This window comes from Cervus canadensis, chromosome 1, assembly GCF_019320065.1.
Source record: "Cervus canadensis isolate Bull #8, Minnesota chromosome 1, ASM1932006v1, whole genome shotgun sequence".
Lineage (NCBI taxonomy): Eukaryota > Metazoa > Chordata > Mammalia > Artiodactyla > Cervidae > Cervus > Cervus canadensis.
Genome location: NC_057386.1, coordinates 108814331 through 108835408, shown reverse-complemented (window position 1 = coordinate 108835408; position 21078 = coordinate 108814331). Strand labels below are relative to the sequence as shown.

General features: G+C 60.6%; 1 protein-coding gene across 2 annotated transcripts; it reads right to left on the bottom strand.

Annotated features, from left to right (window-relative positions):
• Positions 1–9376: 9376 nt before the first annotated feature.
• Positions 9377–20792, bottom strand: GGT5 (gamma-glutamyltransferase 5). Of its 2 annotated transcripts, none has more exons than XM_043434588.1 (12): positions 18344–20792; positions 15549–15679; positions 15161–15256; positions 14453–14648; positions 13681–13838; positions 13078–13224; positions 12206–12342; positions 11721–11911; positions 11212–11322; positions 10942–11092; positions 10707–10817; positions 9377–9811 (listed from the first exon to the last, which is right to left on the bottom strand). In XM_043434588.1, the coding sequence occupies exons 1-12, from the start codon at positions 18514–18516 to the stop codon at positions 9665–9667; spliced, it is 1749 nt and encodes a 582-aa protein (XP_043290523.1). In that variant the 5' UTR covers positions 18517–20792; the 3' UTR covers positions 9377–9664. The 2 variants fall into 2 exon arrangements, with proteins under 2 accessions (XP_043290523.1, XP_043290520.1); XM_043434585.1 differs by having other exon boundaries at positions 10942–11060; positions 11216–11322.
• Between the last annotated feature and the right edge of the window lie 286 nt (positions 20793–21078).

The following is a 21078-nucleotide window of genomic DNA, read 5'->3' as shown; positions in this document are numbered from 1 at the left end:
GGGAGCGGAAGGGTTCATGGGGTGCTCCGCTGGGCACCCAGCTCTGGCCCAGCCCCAGAAGCAGTGTGGTAGCGCCATGCCCAGCTGGTCCAGGCCCCTGGGCCTTTGCCCAGGACCGCCCGGAGGCGAGTGTACAGGGCCCAGGCCTCTCCTGAGGGTGCTGGATGGGGGCTCTGGGGGGCCTGGGTAGGATGGTGCCGGGTTTCCATCAAAGGTCTCAGACGGGGAAGCGCCGGGGCATGTGGGTTGGAGGTGGGTTCCTGCTACCCGGGGCTGGCGGCTGTGCCTGAGAGGAGCAAGGCGGGGGCTGGGGAGGGGGAGGCAGCCTGGAGCCCTGGGGCCGGGGGTGGGAGGCCCTGAGTGGGGGGCCCTGAGCAAAGCCTGCTCACGGCCTTGCTGAGAGTGGCCACATGGGGGCAGCAGAGGGTAAGAATCGCGGAGGTGCCCAGGGAGGGCCGGGCAAGTGCACCAGCAGACTTGTTGTGGTCACTGCCTCAGCCAAGGCTCCTGCAGGCCCGCCAGGGGTGGGGGACGCCTCGAGTCACCAGTCTCGGAAGTTGTACACGTTACCCAAGGTCCAGTGCGCACTGACCTCCCTACCTCCTCAGCCTTGGCCTTTGGCAGAGGCTCCTGGGTAGAGGCCCGGGCAGGGAGGGGGCCGGGCAGCAGATCCCCCCTGCCGGGAGTCCTAGGGCGCTGCGCACGGTGGGGCATGTTTGAGGAAACAGAGAGAAGGTGGGAGGGTACCGGGGGTGGTGCCCAGTCAGTGCGTGTCCTTCCAGGCCCCACCGGGCACCTCCCCACCTCTGGGCTTCCAGCTCAGGACAGGGGGGCTGAGTGCCCACCCTTTGGCCCCTGGGCAGGTACTTTCCTCCGTGGGGATGAGGTCAGGCAGGGCCGGCCTCCCACCAGCCCGAGCCCCACGCCTCCCTGGCAGGGCCAGGCTGGGCACTTGTGGGTGAGCAACGTGCGGGCAGCAGCTGAGGCCTGAGAGGGAGCCTGGTCTCCTCCTGGCTCCCCCACCACCCCTGTCCCTCTGGGCCCTGGAGCCTCCCCCACCCCCACCCCAGGCAGGAGAAGGGATCCTTTGTGGCTCTGGCCCCAGACGTCAGGCTTTCCCAGTGCCAGGGGCCGACCAGGCTGGGAAGCCCCAACACCTGGCAGAGGTTTTCCTGGGGCCCCGAGGGAGTCTGGGGTGCGGCCAGGCCTGTGTGAGGCTGCGCGTCCCAGGGCTGGGCGCAGAGCCCCTGGGAACGTCAGCGGCGGGGACCCTGGCCTCAGAGGGGTGTCCTCTCCAAACCACAGGCCCAGGGGATGACAGCCCCAGGGCCCAGTCCACTGTCCCTGCTTGGGGTCTGGGGGACAGTAATGCAGGGGGGGCTCTCTCTCACGGGTGAGGGGGGAGCCGGGGAGTCCGATAAGAGGCCCCCTGGGTGAGGGGCACGGTGCGGGGGGAGGGGAGGAGGCCACGAAGCCACCTGGGGGGCCTGGGCCTCCGCGGCAAAGGCCCCTGACACCCCCAGCCTCCGAGGAAGGAGCACTCACATCCCCTCCAGCCTTCACCTCGGGTCTCCTGTTGGCTGATGTCAGGGGAGGGACCCCTCGGGCAGGCTGCTTCCTCGCACAGAGCCCCAGGTGACCCAGTGCCCACTCCAGGCCAGGCCCTTGCTGGGAGACCCCCGTCCCCATGGTCTGTCCTGCCCGGGAGGATGGGGGACCAGGCCCTGCTCTGTGGGAGCAGGTGGCGCTTGCTGGGGGTGTCTGCCTCCAGGCAGAGGACGGAAGCGGTTTATCTGAGTTGGGGCTCAGCAACCTGCAGCTCCCCGTGCCCGTGGGGCAGTCCTGTCACTGCCTGCCAGCAGAAGCGGGTGGGGAACTTTCCAGGCTGGGCCTCAACGCCTCCACAGGGAACCCCCTCCACCCGCCCTTCCCCCTGCTCCCACGGACTGGAAGCCGTGCCAGCCTGGGTGCGCAGCGTGTGGAAGGGGCCCCTGCCCCCACCTGTTCAATGCATCCAGTCCTGCGTTGGGAACAAAAAATAAACTTCCCTGTGAGTAAGCCATGGCACATTTTGGGTCTGTGTGTTGCAGCAGTTGGTCCTGTGAACTATGCACCAGGCCCAGAAATTCGAAAAAGATGACCTCACATTTGTCACCAGTGTTGAAGACAAATACTGTGCACATAAGGTTTTACATCATGCAGATGGATCCTCCAGTGTTCATAGCAGCAGAGTTATTCACGACAGCCAGAAGGTGGAGGCAACTTAAGGGTCCATCAGCAGATGGATGGGTGAACACATGTGGCGCGTCTGTATACAGCGGGATACCGCTGGGTCATAAAGAGGAAGGAAAGTCTGACACCTGCTACAGTAAGGATGAACCTTGAGGCTATGGCGCTGAGTGAAATAGCCAGACAACTACTGTGTGCTTCCACCTACACGAGGGCCCCGGGGCAAGTTCGTAGAGACAGAGGGTGGAATAGAGATCTCCAGGGGCTGGGGGGAGGAAAGAGGGAGCTGTTGTTTTTGGCCAGTTGCCAACCCGGGCCCCAGCAGTGAAAGCACCTAATGCTAGCCGCTAGACCACCAGGGGACTCCCCAGAGCTGGAGGGTTTCAGTTTGGGAAGAACAAAACCGTCAAGACGGGTGGTGATGTTTGTGCAACAGGGCGAATGTACTGGGTGCCTCTGAGCTGCACCCTGAGAAATGGTGAAGACGGTCGACTTTCTGTCCTTTGTATTCTGCTGCTGCTCTTTAGTCGCTCAGTCATGTCCGACTCTTTCGTGACCCCCATGGACTGTAGCCCACCAGGCTCCTCTGTGCATGGGGTTCTCCAGGCAAGAGTACTGGAGTGGGTTGCCATTTCCTCTCCAGGGGGTCTTCCCTGACCGGGGGATGGAAGCCCTGGTCTCCTGCATTGGCAGGCAGATTCTTTACCACTGAGCCACCAGGGAAGCCCCACTTGTGTTTTACTACAATTAAAAATCTTAAAACTCAAACAGAAGAATTTCCTTAACACTCAGTCCACAGGTGGTGGAGCTTGAGCCGCGCTCAGTGTTTTGTTTCTTCAGAATGCTGCTGTTCTTTGTGAGTTCTTCAGGGTTTTGTTTTTTTCTTTTACATTTGGTACTTTTTGCATCCTGTTTGCCTTCTGCCACGTCGCCGAGCTGCTCTGGGGTTTCCTATAAAGGTGTTATTGTGTCCGGTTTTGTGATGAGACCCATCTGGAGTGATGTCTGTGCGTTGTGTGAAGCAGGTTAGGATACACGTTTCACGTGGGTCTCTGATGGACTTGGCACTGTCCTTTGAAACACAGTCCCTTCCCCATCGCACTGCCGTGTCTCCTCTGTCAGAGGTCAGGTGACTGTCCTGCCCCGTTGTCCAGTTTATTACTGTACCAGCACCAGATCGCCTTACTTACCCTAGCTTGCTCCCGGCATCTGGTCATGTGAGTCCTCTGTTATGCTCTCCCTTAAGACTGTCTGCAATGCGGGAGACCTGGGTTTGATCCCTGGGTTGGGAAGACCCCCTGGAGAAGGGAAAGACTACCCACTCCCATATTCTGACCTGGAGAATTCCATGGATTGAATAGTCCAGGGGGTCACAAACAGTCAGACACGACTGAGTGACTTTCACTTTCACTTAAGACTGCCTGGGCTTGTCCTCGTCCTTGGTGTTTCCACATGAATTTTAGGATCAGCTCACCAATTTATACACACACACACACAAAACCCACAAACAGACCAAAAAAAAAAAAAGTGAGGACTTTTATTAGAATTGCATCGGAGTTATGGGTGGATGTGGGTAGAATTGGTCTCTTCACTGTGCTAACTCTTTTAGTCCGTAAACATAGTATAACCTTCCATTTATTCAAGTCTTCTTCAAATCCTTCAGTTATAGTTTGCAGCATTGCTCAATGTAGGGGTCTTGAATACCTGTCTGTTTTACTTCTAGGCTTGGATTTTTTAAAATGCTATCACGAGTGATTTCAGTCCAAAAAGAAATGTTTTCTATTTGTGAGGGATGTATAGAGATAGCATTGATTTTTGTGCATTTTCCTTGATTCCGGTGATCTTGCTCATTTCACTTCGGTTTCTGTCAGTTTTCCTGCTAAGTAGCTACTTATGTAGACGGTTATATGTCCTCCTCTCCAGTTCTCAAACCTTCTGTTTGTTTTTCTCACCTGATTGCCTGGGCACGGCCTTCTCTTTCCATGTGGAAAGAAAACAATGAAAGCCAGCAAATGCGTGTGTCCTTCTCAGAAGAAGTTGGCTTCGGTCTCCAAAGGAAGGCTGTTAACGTTTCGCCGTGAAGTATGGCGTTTCCAGTAGGGTTTCGTAGCCGCGGCTTACCAGATTCAGGAAGTTTCCTTCTGTTGCTAGTTCCTGCGAGTTTTTGTCGTCAGTGGAAGTTGGCGAGCGTTATCAGATGCTTCTCTGCGTTTGTGGAGAGGGTGAATGGTTTCTGCCTCTTTATTCTGTTAGTGTGTTAACACGGGGGATTGCATCGCTTGGGTGTTGGTTTTTGTTTGTTTGGCCGTGTTGCCGGGTTTGTGGGATCTTAGTTCCCAGGCCAGGGATTGAACTCAGGCCTTTGGCAGTCCTAACCACTGGACCACCAGGGAGTTCCCAGAATTGCTTGATTTTGTAATGTTCAACCGATCACGCATTCCCAGAATAAACCCAAATTGATAGTGGTGAATTCATATATCACTTAGGAATTTTTCATCTCTGTGCATGAATGAAATCACCCTGTACTTTTCCTTCATGAAATGTCCTCGTCAGGTTTTGTTCCCAGGGTTCTGCTGGCCTCATTAAGAGTTGGGCAATAGTTTCTCTGTTCTGGGGAAGTTTGTGTAACACTGGTTTTTTTCCTTTCCATCCGTGTTTGGAAGCATTCAAAGATGAAGCCTTGGGCTGCAGCTGTTTGCTTTGTGGGATTTCGTTGTTGTTTTAATTGGCACGTTTATCAGTGAGGTTGAACAACTGTATACATTGAAATAACCATTTGCAATTCTCTTCCCATGGTCTCATGAGTCACATCCTTGTGCGTCTTTCTAATGGATTCTTGGTCATTGCTATTAAATATTTAAGTATTTAAATATTAAAGAAACCAGGCTCAGCTCATGCTATGTATTGAAACTATCTTTCCCCAAGGTTGTCATTGGTCTTTTAAAATATTTTCCACATCAAAATTTTAAATTTCTATGTGTTCAAATCTATTCTCTTTTGAAAACAGTTTTGGCCATGCTGCTCGGCATGTGGGATCTGAGTTTCCTGACCAGGGATCAGACCCCACCCACTGCGTTAGAGGGCCAGAGTCCTAACTACTGGACCACCAGGGAAGTCCTAGTTTACCCTTTCTTTGAAAAAAAAAACACAAAAAACACTTTTTATTTTGTATTGGGGTATAGCCAATTACTGCTGTGACAGTTTCAGGTGAACACTGAAGGGACTCAGCCACACACACACACACACACACACACACACACACACACACACTCTGCCCCCAGTCCCCCTCCCATCAGACTGCCGCATGGCATTGAGCAGAGTTCTGTGTGATGCACAGTAGGTCCGTTCAGGTTATCCATTTCAAACATAACAGTGTGTACATGCCCATCCCAACCTCCCCAGTGTCCTTTTAAAAAAAAAAACAACACATGACTTCTTGATTTTATGTCATGCCCAGTAAAGGACTTCCCTACTCAAAGATCATAAATAGAACATTCTCCCATTTTCTTACGATATCTGTATGGTGTTTTGGGGGGTAGTTTCATCTTTAATGAAAAATTTTAATTTTGGTTTCTTTTTTTTCTTCTTTTCTTTTCAGTTTCATTTTTAAATGGGTTTATTCTTAAATCTTGGTCCAACTGGAATTTAATTGGGTATAAATGAAAAGAGCGGGGGGCCCGCTTTACTGCTTTCCCAGCTGGTTACCCGCTTGTCCTCATACTGATTGTTAACAATTCATCTTTTCCCTACTGCTTTGAAGTGCTCTTTTAGCAGAGACAAAAATTCCCGTATATATTTGCATTTCTCTGTGGACTTTGTGGTTGACGGATTTCTGAGGTTTATTCAGATGCTCTCTTAGCCTACTGTGTGTTTACAATGTGTTTTAAAATCTGATGGTTTGGTTTACTTGAGTTTTTGTTTGTTTGCTTCACAAAAGCACGGATGCAATTTAGTGAGGGAATGAAGGTCTTTATAATTAGTGATGCTGGACCGGGTGCTGAGGCAATTATTTTATAACTTTTTCTTTTTCACTGGTGGTTAATTGCTTTACAACTTTGTGTTGGTTTCTGCTATATACAACAGCATGAATCAGCCATAAGAAGTTTCTGTATGTATCCCCTTCCTCTTGAGGTCCATCACCCCCCACCCCCGCAATTATTTTAGATTTCCCACTTAGGCCTAAGATTCATCCCAAATTAATTTCTGTATGTAGTGTGAGGCAGGGGGTCAAGACTCCTTTACTCCGTCTGCCTCCCCAGTTTCCACCTCTGGCGCTCTCCAGGACCCTCGGAGCTTTGGGACTTCAGTATCCTCAGTGTGGGCTTCCCAGGTGGCTGAGGGGTAAACAATCTGCCTGCCACTTTCAGGAGATGCAGGAGACTCAGGTTCGATCCTTGGGTTGGGAAGATCCCCTGGAGAAGGAAACGGCAACCCACTCCAGTGTTCTTGCCTGGAGAATCCCATGGACAGAGGAGCCTGGCGGGCTACAGACCACGGCGTGGCACAGTCGGACGTGACTGAGCGCGCAGTTGCTCATTGTAAGATGGAGTCATCGTGGCTCCCTTCCGTTCAGAATCACGTGGACTCACACAAGGAAAGCAACAGAGTTGCACCTAACCGTGGTCAGTGTCCAACAGGCCTTGTTGTTGTCTTGAGATATTTATTCATGTGAAGGGAATACCCGTGTGTCTCTTCCAGTGTTTGGGTGTTAGGTCCACGGGTTGTTTTTTTCTTAATCCAGAATGAGTGTTGGCTTCTGTCAGACACCTCTCCATGGAGAGGACTCTGGTTTTTCTCCTCTGCTGAGAGAGGAGTCCAGGCCCTAGCAGACGTTCCCGGCCGTCCTGCTGCGGGCCTGCCGGGGACATGCTGTCCTTTTGAATGTGTTGCTTAGAGTCTCCTTGCGAGTGTTTTGTTTTTTGAGGACTTTGTGTTGAGCTTCCCGAACACAATTGGCAGAAGCCTCTGGTCCTAATGGCAGGACACTGGGAAACTTTCCAGAAGGGCGTTTGAGGTAGGCCACTGTCTGCAATGTTCTCAGCTTTTCTATGCGATCGTTGACCATCCTAGATCTTTGCTCCTTCTGGGACCTGTAAGCCTGCCCAACTGAATCTGAATCTCTGTACTAAAAACAGAGATGTTTTTAGTACATGTTAAGTACCAATCTATTTATCCTAGAGAGTTTATTTTGTCAAGTTTCCAAATTTATTTTTATTAAAATGAGTCATCTTTTCTAGTACTTTTAACTTCCTCTATAGCTTAGGTTATTTCCCCATTCTCATTTCATTCTTTGCGTATTTATACTTCCTTGATTTTTACTGATTGGCTAGCTAATAGCTGTATATTTTTTCCAAGATCTGTTCTGACTTCAAATTCTCAGTTTCTGCTTCAGTTGTTCCTAAATTCTTCCTCTTGCTTTCCCTGCTGTTCTGATTGTTGTTCTGCTAACGTCTTACATGAGATGCTTTGATCATTTTAATGTAACTATAACACAATGAATTTTCCTCCGAGCCCCGCATGCGTGTCTGCTCAGTCATGTCCGACTCCTTGTGACCCCACAGACCGTGGCCCGCCAGGCTCCTCTGTCCATGGGATTTCCCAGGCAAGAATACCTGAATGGGTTGCCATTTCCTACTCCAGGGGATCTTCCTAATCAAACCCGCGTCTCTTGCACTGGCAGGCAAATTCTTTTACCTCTCGCTATATTCTGTGGGGACTGATCTGTATGTGTGAATGTTATTTTGAAGATACAGCAGTCTTGGCTTTGACTGCCTCTGTTTAACGAGATGTTTAAAGAAGCTGTAGGAGTTGCTAACTGGGCTGGGAACGCGCCCCGGTCGGCGTGGCTTGTGGTCCACGAGGGAGGCGGGCAGGGGCCAGCAAGTCTCCCGCGGTGGGATGAGCAGGGCGTGGGGGCTGGGTTTCCTCCAGGGGCCCCGCAGGCTAAGGAGGGCCCCGTGTGGCCTCCTCACAGGACCAGGTATGCATTGGAAGGGTCATGGCTGTCTTGAGTGGGGAGCAGACCGAGGTGGTGGCAGCAGCCAGGAGGCAGAGAGAAGGATAAAGACGGAACCAAGGCCAGGCCATGCAGATGGAGGGGGAGGCCTGGGTGACCGTCTCGGAGTGGGGAAAGGAGGCCACTGGAGAGTGTTTGGCTGCCTCAGAGCTGGCTTCTGGTTTGGTGTATTGAGTCCGAGGTAGGTGCCTGAGGGTCCAGGTGCTCAGGAGGTGGGAGGCGGGGGTGGGGGGTGAGGGGGGTGGTGGGCATGTAAGTCTGATGTTCCAGAAAGCTGGGCTAGAGCCTGGCCGGGGAGGGAACCCACCGGCTCACGGGGGGTAACTGAGCCCCCAGGGGTGGCAGGGGGTGTCCGGAGTGCGGGGACACAGCGAACGTGGGTGGTGCTGGGAGGCCCTGCAGGCAGGTGAGCAGCGTTTTGAGCCCCCTCCGTCTGCTGCGCTCTGTCCCCCGTAGCCAGGAGCCAACGCCCTCCCCAGCCCGAGCCGCTGGACTCCAGCTCCCCTGGGGGATGTTTGGGCTGAGACTGGAGTTTCCGATGCTGCCAGGAATCAGGATGTGGGCAGGACCTCCCCCCAGTTCAGCCCACCAAGACCCCTCCCCAAGGGAGGCCAGCCTGCCTGGCAGCTAGCAGAGTGCTAGTGGCCGGGGGCTCCTGGGTCCAGAGCAGCGGTTCTCATTCCGGGGTGACTGCTGACTGGCCGGGGCAGGGGGCTCATTTAGCTGGAGGAGGCCAGGGACGCTGCCTTGCATCCTACAGTGTGGGCACAGCCCCCCAAAGTATGACTCCCCCCAAAACGTCAGCCGTGCTGAGAGTGAGAGCAGGTTGGAGATGCAGGCTGGGGAGGGCTTAGGTCTCTAGTCTTCTAGTCTTTTCCCGGGACAGAGGACAAGCTCCTGGACGGGCCTCGGCCACGGGCTCCCAGGAGCCAGGCCAGGTGACCCCAGGCCACACCCCAGCCTTCCCCCCAGCAGGCAGTCCAGGCAGCCACGTGTGGAGCCTCAGCAAGTGTCCAGGGGTGGCTTGGACAAGAACCAGCCTGGCTCTGGTCTCCCCGACGCCGTGGTGGCGTGTGTGGAAGACTGCTAGCTCTGTGCGTGGCCCTCTCCACCTCGACCCCGAGTCAGGCGTGGTGCAGTCTCTTCTTTAATCTCAGACCAAAGGATACACAGGTGGGGGGCGGGGTTTCCAGGGGGCAGGGGCACAGTCCTGGGTGAGGCCTGGCGCGGCCAGGGCAGGGGCTCTGGTGGGGGGACTTGGCCCCCACAGCCGTCCATCTGCTGGGCTGTCCACCTCTTTGCAGCCCCAGACCAACCGTCCGGTCCAGGGGCCCAGATCCTGCCAGAGTGCTCGGTCCCCCGGGCCAGGCCAGCCGGGTGCATGCTGGGCAGGACCCCAAATCAGGAGGGACCAGCCTTTCAGTAGCCCGAGGGCTCCCCGCCCTTCCGCGGGTCCGCTGCGGCATGCACGCAGGCCCCGTCCTGGGACACGGCCTGGACCACGTTCAGGAAGAAGGGCCTCTTGCTCTGCTCTTGGCCCCGGTCCTGGAGCCCCTTCTGAACCTCCTGGAGGGGAGAGGAGGCCGGCTGGTCACAGAGGGGACAGGGCCCAGGCAGGGAGCTGAGGACCCCAACCCAGACAGGAGTGGGGTGCGGGTCTGGGTGAGGACAGAGGGGTGTTGGACGCAGCATCGTCTGCAGGACACGGAGTCTGTGGCCCCCCACTCTACAGGCCCCAGAGCAGAAGCCCTGCTCCAGGGAGGATGACGGGAGGACATGGCCCCATCTGGAAGGACCCCGAGATGCAGGCTCACTTCTATCCTGGGTTGAGGACACCAGGGGCCTCAGCGTGACCCCAGAGGAGTCCAGGTCTTCAGTGGAGAAGGTAGGTGGCTGTGGAGGACTTGGTTTTGAGGGTCTGGAAAGCAAAGCCTCTAGGAGACAGTGCCTGGGCCCTTTGGAGCCAGGTCCTCCATGTTTAAGAAGAGCCCAACTCAACATCAGGAGGAATGGCCCTGGTCCCATGCTATCGGCAGCTTGGGACCTGCTCTCTCAACACCCACCCGCCCGAGAACACGGGGGATCCCGGATGCCAGGGATGTGGCAGTCAGACTCCTCAGGGCCCTGCTGGTGGAGGAATCACTGAAGGCTTCTGAAGACCCATGAGTCCAAGAACACAGGCCCCAGGTCCCAGTGGTCCTCGGGGGTGAGGCGCTCTGAGCACAGCCCTCAAGGCTCAGGTCTGAGACGGTGCGTCTGCAGAACTGGGGACGTCAGGGCCCACCAGGCATTGGTGTCTGAGGGGCCGAGTGCCCTGCCTGGCGATCTGGTCCCCATGCTTGCCTGTCTGTGGCCCTTCACAGAGACCCTGGAGATGTGTGGAGACCTGGCCCAAGGCATACAGGAGCTGAGGCCCCCACCCCCCAGGCTCTGAAGGCAGGCTCGGAGGCGTCTGTCTCACCTGGCTGAAGCTGGGCTCGAACTCCACCTGGCCCTTGCTGTCCACATGCAGGATGGGGGCCTTGATGGCGGCTTGCAGGTCAAAGCCCAGCCACAGCTTGTTCACGATGGCCTGCAGGGGAGAGGATGACGCAGGGAGGGAGGCAGGGGGGGTTCCAGTCACCCTCCCCAACCCCTCCGGGGACAGCAGGGCCACCCAGCGAGGGCGCGTTCCAGCCGGGAGCCCCCAGACTCACTTGGGCCACCGCAGAGATAATGAGTTCCCCGCCAGCCCCGCCGATCACCAGCTTCGACCCCTGGGCTGCGCTGACCAAGATGGAGGGGACCATGGACGACGGGGGCCGCTCACCTGGAACTGGGGGCCGGACAGGAGTCAGGGCAGCCTCGCTTCCCAGCCAGCCCCCCAGGGCCGCCCGCTCCGTCTCCGTCTACCAATGCACGATCCACAACCCACCGACGCCAGACCGGCCCGCCTTCCCTCACCCGGGGCTGGTTGGGCCCTGTGCTCACCGGGCGGGGGCGTGGCTCTGGAGCCTTGTGAGTGCCGCCAGCACAGGTCCAGAAGCTCGTTGTTGAGAAGGATGCCCGTGCGTGGTGAGTACACCATGGCTCCAAAGCTGCGGACAGAGGCGGGGCTGGGCGCCGGCTGTGGGCTCCTGACTCCCATAGCAGTCCAGGAGCCCCTCGCTTCAGGGTCCGCCCCCAGCACGCTGGGACGGCGCTCCCCTCCCTGGCCCCGCCCCAGTCCCGCCCCCAGAGCCTCCCTGGCCCCGCATCAACCCCCCTCAGCACATCCTTCTGGTGTGAAGCCCCTTCCCCATCTGCGTTCAGAAACACCGGGTGAACAGCCTTCAGCCAGAGATGCCCGGGTGCAGGACCCCTCTGACAGGAGGAGAGGTACCGCCCCCCACCCACCCCGCGGACACAGCAAGTGGGGGCGGGGCTCCAGGCCCAGGGAACCGAGCGCGGCCTGCCCGCCCGCCCCGGGGCCCCCACAGCCCTAAGCCCCACGCACGGCGTGTTGATGGTGCTGGTGGCGGCCACGGCGCTGCCATCCTCGCCCAGCACGGACACGTGGGCCGTGCCCATCTTGTGGGTCCAGGCCCCGGCCAGGCTGTAGTGGTCAAGCGGGTGGTCACCCCGGGCGTCCATCTGCTGGCGGATATGCTGGGCCAGGGCCTCCCCCAGCAGGTCCCGGGAGGCGTTCTGGGGAGGGCGGACAGGTGAGGGGGTCCGTGAGCGGCCGGGAGGGGCCCACACAGCGGAGGGTCCCCTGAGGGCGCCCCCACGGCCCTCCTGATTCCCTGCCGTCCCCAGACCAACCCCCAGGTCACACTGCCTGGTCACACTGCCAGGCCCTCCCGTTCCAGAGCCAACCATGTTCACCTCCCTCTGGCCTCACCTACCAGGCGCTTGGGGTCTGCAGGCAGGGCACCCACTGGCCTGACCCTGAGCCCTGGGGTGGGTATGGGGGCTGCCCACCAGCCCAGAACACCTCACCTGGACCTCTGGGTGGCTTCGAGGGTCCCACAGCCGCCACCTCTGCCCCCCAGCAAACTTGAGCGTCTCCACGAGGTGATGGTACAAGTTCACTCTCCCCTCCAGCCCGGCCACCGACTCGGCGGAAAAGTTGAACCCTGGGGGAGGGGGTGGGCGCAGTTGGGGGTCATGCCATGCAGTGGGTCTGGACTCCGTGTCCTAATAGCCCCCAGGACCTGTGAGGGCTGCCCCCCACGGGAGAGTGTCTGCCTGCGCGGCAATTCTGTCAGTAAGTGAAGGCTCTTGAGAGGAGCGGCTTATCCTGGGTTATCCGGTGGGTGCTAAATGTAAGACATCCTTGTAAAACAGACACGCAGGACAGGGAGGCCGTGTGGCCGCAGATGCTGACCGGACGCAGCTGCCAGAAGCTGGAAGAGGCAGAAAACAAATGCTCCCCCTGCCAACCAGCCCTGGAGGGAAGGTGGCCCTGTGGACACCTTGATTGTGAACTTCTGGCCTCCAGAACTAGCAGAGAATAAATTTCTTGTGGTCTAAGCCAGTAGGTTTTGGTGTTTGGTGATCATCTGTTAACGGCAGCCCCAGAGAATGTAGTCAGCATTGGGCAGTCCTGGCCCTGGACATGGCCGGGGCCCCCGCCACCACCCTGTGGGCTGGCTGTAGGCTGGGCCTCAGGCCTGGGTGCACACACTCGATGAGCAGCTCACCACCTGCTCCTCTGCCCCGGGTCAGGGTCCCCCAGGGTGTGGGGGGGAGCTCCATGGGAAGATGATGGCAGACACCCCCACAGAGCCCTAGCCGCCCCTAGGCCCGCTCTGGAGCACACCGCCCCTGGGCACGTCCCTCAGCCCCAGGACTCCTGGGGGAAGCCTCACCTTTGAGCACGTTGAGGATGAAGCTGAGAATGGCGCCCCCAGCAGGCGGCGGCGGCGAGTACAGGGTATAGTCCCCCAGGGGCATGGCCAGGGCGTCCGCCACCTCAGGCTGGAAGGATGCCAAGTCCTGCAGGGTCAGCTGGCTACCTGGGCGAGGCGAGGACAACTCCATGTACAGACAGGGAAACAGAGGCACACAGCGGGGCTCCCCTCAACCCGTAGCCTTCCAGACCCCGGGGCGGCGTGGAGATGCTGGGTCTGTGGGCAGTGGCTCGGGACTGGGGGATGTGTGGGCAGACCGGAGATGGGCAGGGTGGAGAGTGAGCAGGGGAAGATGGGGGAGGCGCGCTAGCCTGAGGGGGGCCAGCTCCAGGCCAGGAGCCCTCCGTGACCACCGATTGTTCTGTGTTGAGGCCCGAACCCTCGGGGCCCTGCGCCTCAGGGGTGTTGACCTCAGGGTCCCTGAGCCCAGCAGCAGGCAGGATTCAGGAACGGCCTCTTGAAGCCTGGGCACCGCTGGCCCTCCCTTGGGGCCGCCCTCAGCCCTGGCGCCCAGAACCCGCTCTCTCCGGCCAGCAGGGCAGTGGGACCTCGCCCGCTGACCTTCCTTGGCGATGTCCTCCAGCAGCAGCTGGCCTAGCCGCCCTGTGTAGAGGGCCTCCGCGCCTTCTGCAGCCACTGTCTCCAGGGTGGCGGCCAGCATAGGCCACGGCAGTGGGTCCTGAAGCCTCAGGGGTTCTGTCCCATTGAAGAAGAGCTGCCTGGGGGGTGGGGGGCGGCCTCAGGGGGGGCCGGGTCCTGGAGGGTGGCCACACTTCCGACCCTATGGGAGGCAGTCCTGGTCCGCGGTCCTGCGGGGCTGCGGTGGACACGGGGGTGGGGTGGGGGGGGCAGGTTCTCCAGGACTGGGTGGGGCTGACACCCCTCATGTCTCATCACCGGTCCCGGGGAGGCCACACCCCCTGCCAGGCCTGCGTCCACCCAGGGCCTGAGGTCCTGCCCTCCTGGAGGACTGGTCAGTGGGCAGCCTGGGTGGGCCCAGAGCGTGAGAGGGGGAAGGGCAGAGGGGAAGGAGGGAGGGGAGAGTGCAGGCGTGGGGTGGGGGTCGGGGAGAGGACAGGACAGTGGGGAGGAGGGCTGAGGGGGTGTGCAAAGCCCAGATCTGTGCCACGGGAGCCCCATCACGTGGGCATAAACTCCCTCTGGCCAGAGCCCTCCAATGAGGTGCTACCACGTGGAGGCGAAGGTCTGTGAGCTGAGACCAGGATGGCTGTGAGCTAGCCATCCAAGGCCCCCGCCCCACCCCGCCTCCAGGGCAGACCCTCCAGCTGGAGAAGGGGCTGAGGAGGGGCCCTGAGCCTCCACCGGCGCGCACCTCAGGGATGACTTCGTAAGGGCGGGGCGCAGGAAGGGGCTGTGCAGGAAGCTGGCGAGGACGGTGGGCACGCGGAAGTCCCCCCGGAGCAGCGCGATGGTGGGCGTGAAGAGCTGCGCCCAGGGCAGGCGGCCGTGGCGGCGGTGGGCCTCAGCGTAGCCGCGGAGCTCCCCGGGCACCCCGATCCACTGTGCGCCTGCACGGTCCGGGGTGTCAAACCCCTGCCCCCGGGGTGCCCTCAGCCCCAGGGGCTCTCCATCAGCCCACTCCTGGCCGCCTAGCCCCCTCCCAGCCATGGCAGCCCGAGCGAGCTTTCTGTAGCCCAGGTGGAAGCACATTCCTCTCCACTGGAACCCCCTTGACCCCCTATGGACTTCTACACAGTCCATGACCAGGCCCCTGGGGCTCAGGAAAACCGGCCCCGACCCCGCCCACCAGGTCCATCTCCACAGATCTCCACCGAACCCTCCGGGGCCTTTGAAGTTGTCGCTGCTTGGATCGCCCCTCCCCACTGAGAGAGCCCTCCCCCAGGAACACGCCCCCAGCCCGGGGGTTAGAACCTCCATGGGGGCGCCCCCCAGCCCCGGTTGCCGCCGCCCAGTGCCAGGGTGTCTCAGCTGGTCCATGAGGCGCACTGTCCCTTAGGGGTGGGAGGTTCTGACCCAGTGGCCGGGTGGGGTGGGCCGAGGTGGCCCTCCAGGGTCTCACCTACGCCCAGAGGCTGGGCCCGCTCACACTGGTCCAGCAGAGCCGGGATGGGGCTGGAGGGCACCGTCTCCCTAGCGTTGATGACTTCCACCTTCCCTGGGGTTGGGCAGGACGTTCGGGGTGTCAGGGGCGCCCCGGAGGCTGCCAGGCCTCACTGCACACCAGGTTCCCGCTCAGACAGCCGGGCCCGGCTCTGGGCCTCGGAGCTAAGCCCTCGGAAGGGCTCACCAGGGTGGGCGTGGCGAGACCCAGTAAGGGGTGGGGCGGGGCCGTGAAGGGGCGGGGCGGACAGGCCGGTCGGCCACGCCCTCTGGCGCTTTTCCAGCCCCTCCCTGTTAGCACCTGGGGCCGAGCCCATCCTCCCCACGGGGGTCCCGAGAGGACTCACCTGTGGTGGCGTTGTAGATAGTGAAGATGACCCCTCCACCCAGGCCCATGCTCTGGGGGTTGACGACCCCGGTGCAGACCAGAGCCGCGATGGCAGCGTCCACCGGCGAGCCGCGCTGCTGGAGGATGGCTCTGGGGGACCGGCGCTGAGTAAGCAGCCAGGCTCCTCGGCCCCTGCCTTTCCCACCCCCGGGGCTTGCTCTGCCAGCCTTCACTGGGGAGCGGGCACAGCTGGGTGGCCTGCTGGCCGCCGCCACACCCCAGCTTAGTTCAGAGACCACACCAGGTTGCCCCCAGGTCCAGCGGCTCACAGACCCACTGTACTCTACAGGTTGCAAATTGCGACATCCTTTACACTGCCCCTGGCCACATGCAAGGTGCTTCTCAGTTTACAAAGTGCTCCTGCGGCTGTCCTCCCTGGTCCTCCCAGAGGCTGGGGCTCATGGTCAACAGGCCTGGGCGGGCCCCCTCCGCCCCTCTCAGCAGCCCTGGGGACGCCCAGCCGGTAGATGTCCTTCCTGATCTCACTGGGGACACACCTCCAACCCCTTCACAAGGGAACTGGGATTCAGAAACAAACTCAAAGGGCCAGTGAAGCTCTGGCCTTTATGATCGATGCTCAGGGGCTGGGCAGGCACTGGGGTCCTGGGTGGAGGGTGAGGACCCTGGGAAGACCCCACCCTCCCTAGATTCCTCAGACATGAAGTGGAACAATGAAGCCTCCCCTGGGGACCCTGCGTGGCATTTCCAAGTGGTCACAAAGCCTAGGAATAACCGCTGACCCTCAAGTCTCCCTAGAGGTTCTCCCAGAGAACCCAGGGCTCACAGGGCGGAAGGAGGGAGACCTGGTGAGGGGAGAAAGGGACGGGAGGCAGATGATACCGCTGCAGAGTGAGGGGGGGCCCTGGAGGAATCGCCCCTGTCCCACAGCAGCTGGGGCAGCTCCAGGCTCCCTCCCATCTCTCTGACTTCTGAGAACAACAGCAGGAAGTGGAATCACAGCTTGACGAGGACAGAAAACAGTTGGGAAGGAAACCACATCCTCTTCCTCGTCAGCGGCGGCAGCAGAGAGCACAGACCCCAACCCTTAACCCTCTGAGACCCCCAGCAAAGACTGGGGGCACACAGTGAGCCTGGGCCTCCCCTCAGAGGTCCATGATAGCAGCTCCCCACCCCCCGGGGCCACGTCCTCATCAGTGGTTCTGAGGCTGAAGTCCCCACTTTTTTAAACTATGTATTTATGCGCTGGGTCTTAGCTGCAGCACACGCAGGACGTTGTTTAGTTGTGACATGTGGACTCTTAGTTGTGGCCTGCGGGATCTCGTTCCCTGACCAGGGATCGAACTCTGACCTCTGCACTGGAAGCATAGAGTCTTAGCCACTGGACCACCAGGGAAGCCCCCCTGACTTGTTTTTGTTTGGTCACTCCGTCATATCCGACTGTGACCCCCATGGACTGTAGCCCTCCAGGCTCCTCTGTCCTTGGGATTTTCCAGGCAAGATTACTGGAGTGGGTTGCCATTTCCTCCTCCAGGGGATCTTCCCGACCCAGGGATCGAACCCAGGTCTTCTGTATTGCAGGCGTATTTACTGCTGAGCCAGCAGGGCCTGACTTGTTTGCATCTTTGCAAATATGGGTTCAGGGTGAGGGGGGCGCAGCGCTTCTGGCGGGAGGGTCGTTCCCCTCCTGGCCCCTGGAAGCCCCCTCCAGAGATGAAGCAGCCTACCCTCTGACTTGTCCCTGTCATCCTCAAGCGAGCCCTGAGGGAGGGCCCAGGACAGGAGGGGACAGGGCCAGACGGCAGACAAAGGGAGGAAGGAATGAAGGAAAGCGGGAGAAAGCTGGGGAGAGGGGTGACCGTGGGACGGAGGGGGCACGGATGCCTTCTGCCCAGCAGTGCCCCGGCCACAGTGCCCCTCAGGTCCAGGACTGTCCCTTTTGGATCACAAAGCGCTTCTGATCCTGATCATGGCCCTTGAGGCAGACATTCCAGGAAGCAGATGGAGCCAGCAGGCAGGCAGGTACTAGACCAGGCTCCTGCAGCCCCAGCTGGGTAGAGGGGCAGGGCCAGGAGGGGAGCCCTGGTGCGAAGCCTCCATGGGCTGGGCTTCCTGGAAGAAGGTCCGGTCAGTGGAGAAACACCGGCTGGGTCCCTCTGCACGGCCCCCTTGCCCCGCCCAGAGAGCATCAGTCCCTCTGCCAGCCGCTGGCCTGGCTCCAGGCCCTGACACGCAGAGGGGTGGCCATGAGGGGACACGGTGCCCTCAGAGGCGGGTTTCCCAGGGCCAGCACGGGGAGCCTGCTCTCAGGCATCACTGACTGCACCCTGGCGGCCAGTCCTCACACACACAGCCTGCATCCCCCTCACCCATGTCCCGGGGAAGACCCAGCCTTGGAAAACAGTCAGGGCCTCCCTGAAGGCCCCGGGTCCGTCATCGGGGTCAGCGAGGGCCAGACCAGCGACACTGCGGCAGTTTCCCCACTGCACCTCCCGGGCCTGCGGCTCCGACCAGTCTCACACGCGGCCTCCGCTCTGCCCGCACCGTGGTTGCCCTAGACCCTGTCTGCCCCCATGCACATCTGCTACCGGGTCTGTGCAAGGGCCCTGGGGCTGCTTCCCCCCAAACCCGCGTGGCCCCCACATGCCAGCGCACACACACACACACACACACACACACACACACACACACACGCGCGCGCGCGCATGTCTTCTCCACACTCTCGCCGCTAGTCACACAGTCTCCGGGAGGGGACAGCGCCAAGGCCCACCCAGCTCCCACCCACCTCTTACTCACCGTCCAATGTCCGAGCAGGTTTTGGAGTCCGCAGCGACCGCAGCGTGGGCAAAGGCCTGGGGGCCGCAGTGGACACGGTGCCGGGAGACGACCACGGTGGGCACGATGATGGCCAGAGCCAGCCCCAGCCCCAGCAGGACCAGGCTGACCACGGCCCCGCGGCCCTGGGCCATGGCTGCGGCCCAGGGGAGAGGGGAGGCAGGGGGGCAGGCAGCCAGCCGACAGGGAGGTGCAGAGGGAGGTGGGAGGCTGACCTGACAAGCGGAGCTGACGGACTCACAGGCGACAGGGCAGGTGGACCACCAGACGGGGGCCACAGACAGACAAGTGGGCGGACAGCCAGATGGCAGGACGGAGGAGGATCAGACAGACAGACAGAGTCGGATGGGTGGGCAGACAGAGGTTTCCAGATGAGCAGCAGGCAGCCGGGTGGACGGTGGGTGTGTGGACGGATGGCTGGCCACGGGGCTGCTCTGTCTTCAAGCGTCCTCTGCAGAGGCAGAGCTGGCCACCCGCCGGGACTTCCAGTTTTGGCCTCTATCTTGGCCCTGGCAAGATGCCAGGCAACAGGGCGTTTATGGGGAGTTTTTCCTTCCAGAGAGAAGTCAGCAGCTGCTGTTAACTCTCTTTCTGCCGTTCCCCCTGCCGCCCCTCCTGCCAGTGCCCAGGGGGTAGGCCGTGCGTGCGAGGACTTGGCGCCAGCTTGGCTGCCGGGGGGAGCTGGTGTGCAGGGCTCCCAGGACCCCATGGCTGACCCCTGGCTCCCGGCAAAGCCAGGACAGTAGGGGACGCTACTGGGTCAGGCTCAGAGGGGCAGGGAGCCGGGACAGAGCCCCAACTTGCCTCCTATTCATGCCCCCGCCCCCCAGCAGCCGCTCACCTCAGCATCTCCAGATCCAGAGGACCCTGGGGCTGCAGGGGGGCCCGGGCAGGGTCACTTAGGACCCGAGTTCAAGTCCCAGCTCAGCCGAAGCTGAGGAGTGGGGCTGGGCTGACCGGGAGGGGGCTCGGCTTCCGCATCTGTTCAGGGGAGGCGTGGGGGAGGAGGACGGGGCCTGCACCCAGCGCCCACCGGACAGTCCACCCTGGGGCCTGCGGTTCTCGAAACGCCACTGGGCCTCAGGGAGGGGGCTTCCCTTGCACCTGCGTCTCTACCCACCCGTAGGGGCAGCGTGTTTGCCTCCCTCTTCCTGAACTGAGTGCGCCTCCTCCCCTGGGGCACCAGCCCGCACCCTGCCCCGTCCAGGCCTCAGGGTGCCCAGCTGGGAAAGCAGGTACCCTGCGGTACCCCCTTGACCAGCTCATCAGGACACAGAGGGTGCAGGGCCTGGGGGCTGGACTTCCAGCCCCCCACCCCCAAAGTACCCTGGCTTCCTTCCAACTGAGCTTTGCTGTCCTCTGGTCTCTTTACCCCTCCAGGCACAGCAGAGAAACTGAGGCAGAGAGACTCCACACAGTCACACAGTCTGCCAAGCCCCATCTGGAGCCTCCGCCAGCCTGAGCCAGGGGGACTCCTGGGGCGACAGGCCACCTTGCAGGGTGGGAAGGGCTGTGGACTCCTCCCGCCCCCAGGGACCCCCAAATCACAGTGACATTGCTCAAGCAGGAAGCAAGAATGCATTCCTGGGCTAGGGCCAGCCCACCCGCAGGGAGGCCAGGGTCAGGGTGGAACCTCCTCTTCCTCTCCAGGAGGTGAGGGGCAGGAGAAAGACAGGAAGCCAGGACCCCAGGGGCCCCTCAGCCGGGCCCCGTAGCGCCTGGGGAACTGGGGGTGCCCTGCCCGCCTGCTGGGGCTCAGGGGGCTCCAGGCCAGCTCCCACCTCTGCGGGAGCAAGGCCTCAGTCTTCTCCCCTGCAAAGGAGCCGTAGCCTCTCCTCTGGGGCTAAAACAAGGGCAGAGGAGAGATGTGCCCACTCCAGCAGTTCAGCCTCCATCCCATTCCCCGAGGACCCCAGGGACGCTGCGGTCCAGGGCTCAGACCTGAGGGGCGGGGGACCTCTCGGATGCAGGGCTCCCAGGACCCCATGGCTGCTCCCCGGTTCCCAGCAAAGCCCCGATTCCCTGAGGGCACTTTGGAATCCCTAGGATTTCCTGCCTCCTGTGTCCCTGCCCTCGAGGGGTGCTCACCAGGCTGTCAGACTGGGCCCCCCTCTGCCCTGCCCACCTCCCAGGTGCTTTCCCAGCACCTGCCGTCCCACCTTACAACTCTGTGTTAGAGGCGGAGGGCCTGCGGGAGGGGCTGGCGGGTGGAGGAGGCTGGGGGCAGCGTTTCCAGGTGCCCCCCTCCCACCCAGAGCCGCCCTAACCCCGGGCGCCCATCCAAGCCCTGACCCTCGGAAGTGAGGACCTCTTCCAGCTCACTGATCCCGGAGAACCGGGCCTGCTTCTTGGAGCGCATCGCAGCTTGGATCTCATTCTGGGTTTCCAGTTGGAAAGCCCCCCGGGGGCCTGGTCCTGACCAGCATGTTTCTCTCCAGCCTCTTGCCCAACCGCATCTCCCCCGGAGCTCGGTTTCCCCTCAGTGCCTGCCTGGCGCGCACCAGCGAGCTGAGGAGGTCTCCGGGTTCTCGGAACCGGCGGACGAATCGCCGGGGCCGCGCGCCCACTGGTGGCCGCCACCGGGACATGTCTCGGGCCGCCGGGGCGGCCGACCCTGGTGCCGGGACTCGGGGGTGCAGCCCACCCCCCAGGGCCCAGCGCCCGCGCTGCCAAGGCCTCCGAGTCCCGTCTCCAAC

Excerpts from the sequence above, each read along its gene's own strand:
- GGT5 (XM_043434588.1), bottom strand. The coding sequence starts at position 18,516 with ATGGCCCAGGGCCGCGGGGCCGTGGTCAGCCTGGTCCTGCTGGGGCTG. Across the intron at positions 13,839-14,452 it reads CTTACGAAGTCATCCCTGAG|GCAGCTCTTCTTCAATGGGA; the intron begins GTGCGCGCCGGT and ends CCCACCCCCCAG. Across the intron at positions 10,818-10,941 it reads TTATCTCTGCGGTGGCCCAA|GCCATCGTGAACAAGCTGTG; the intron begins GTGAGTCTGGGG and ends TCTCCCCTGCAG.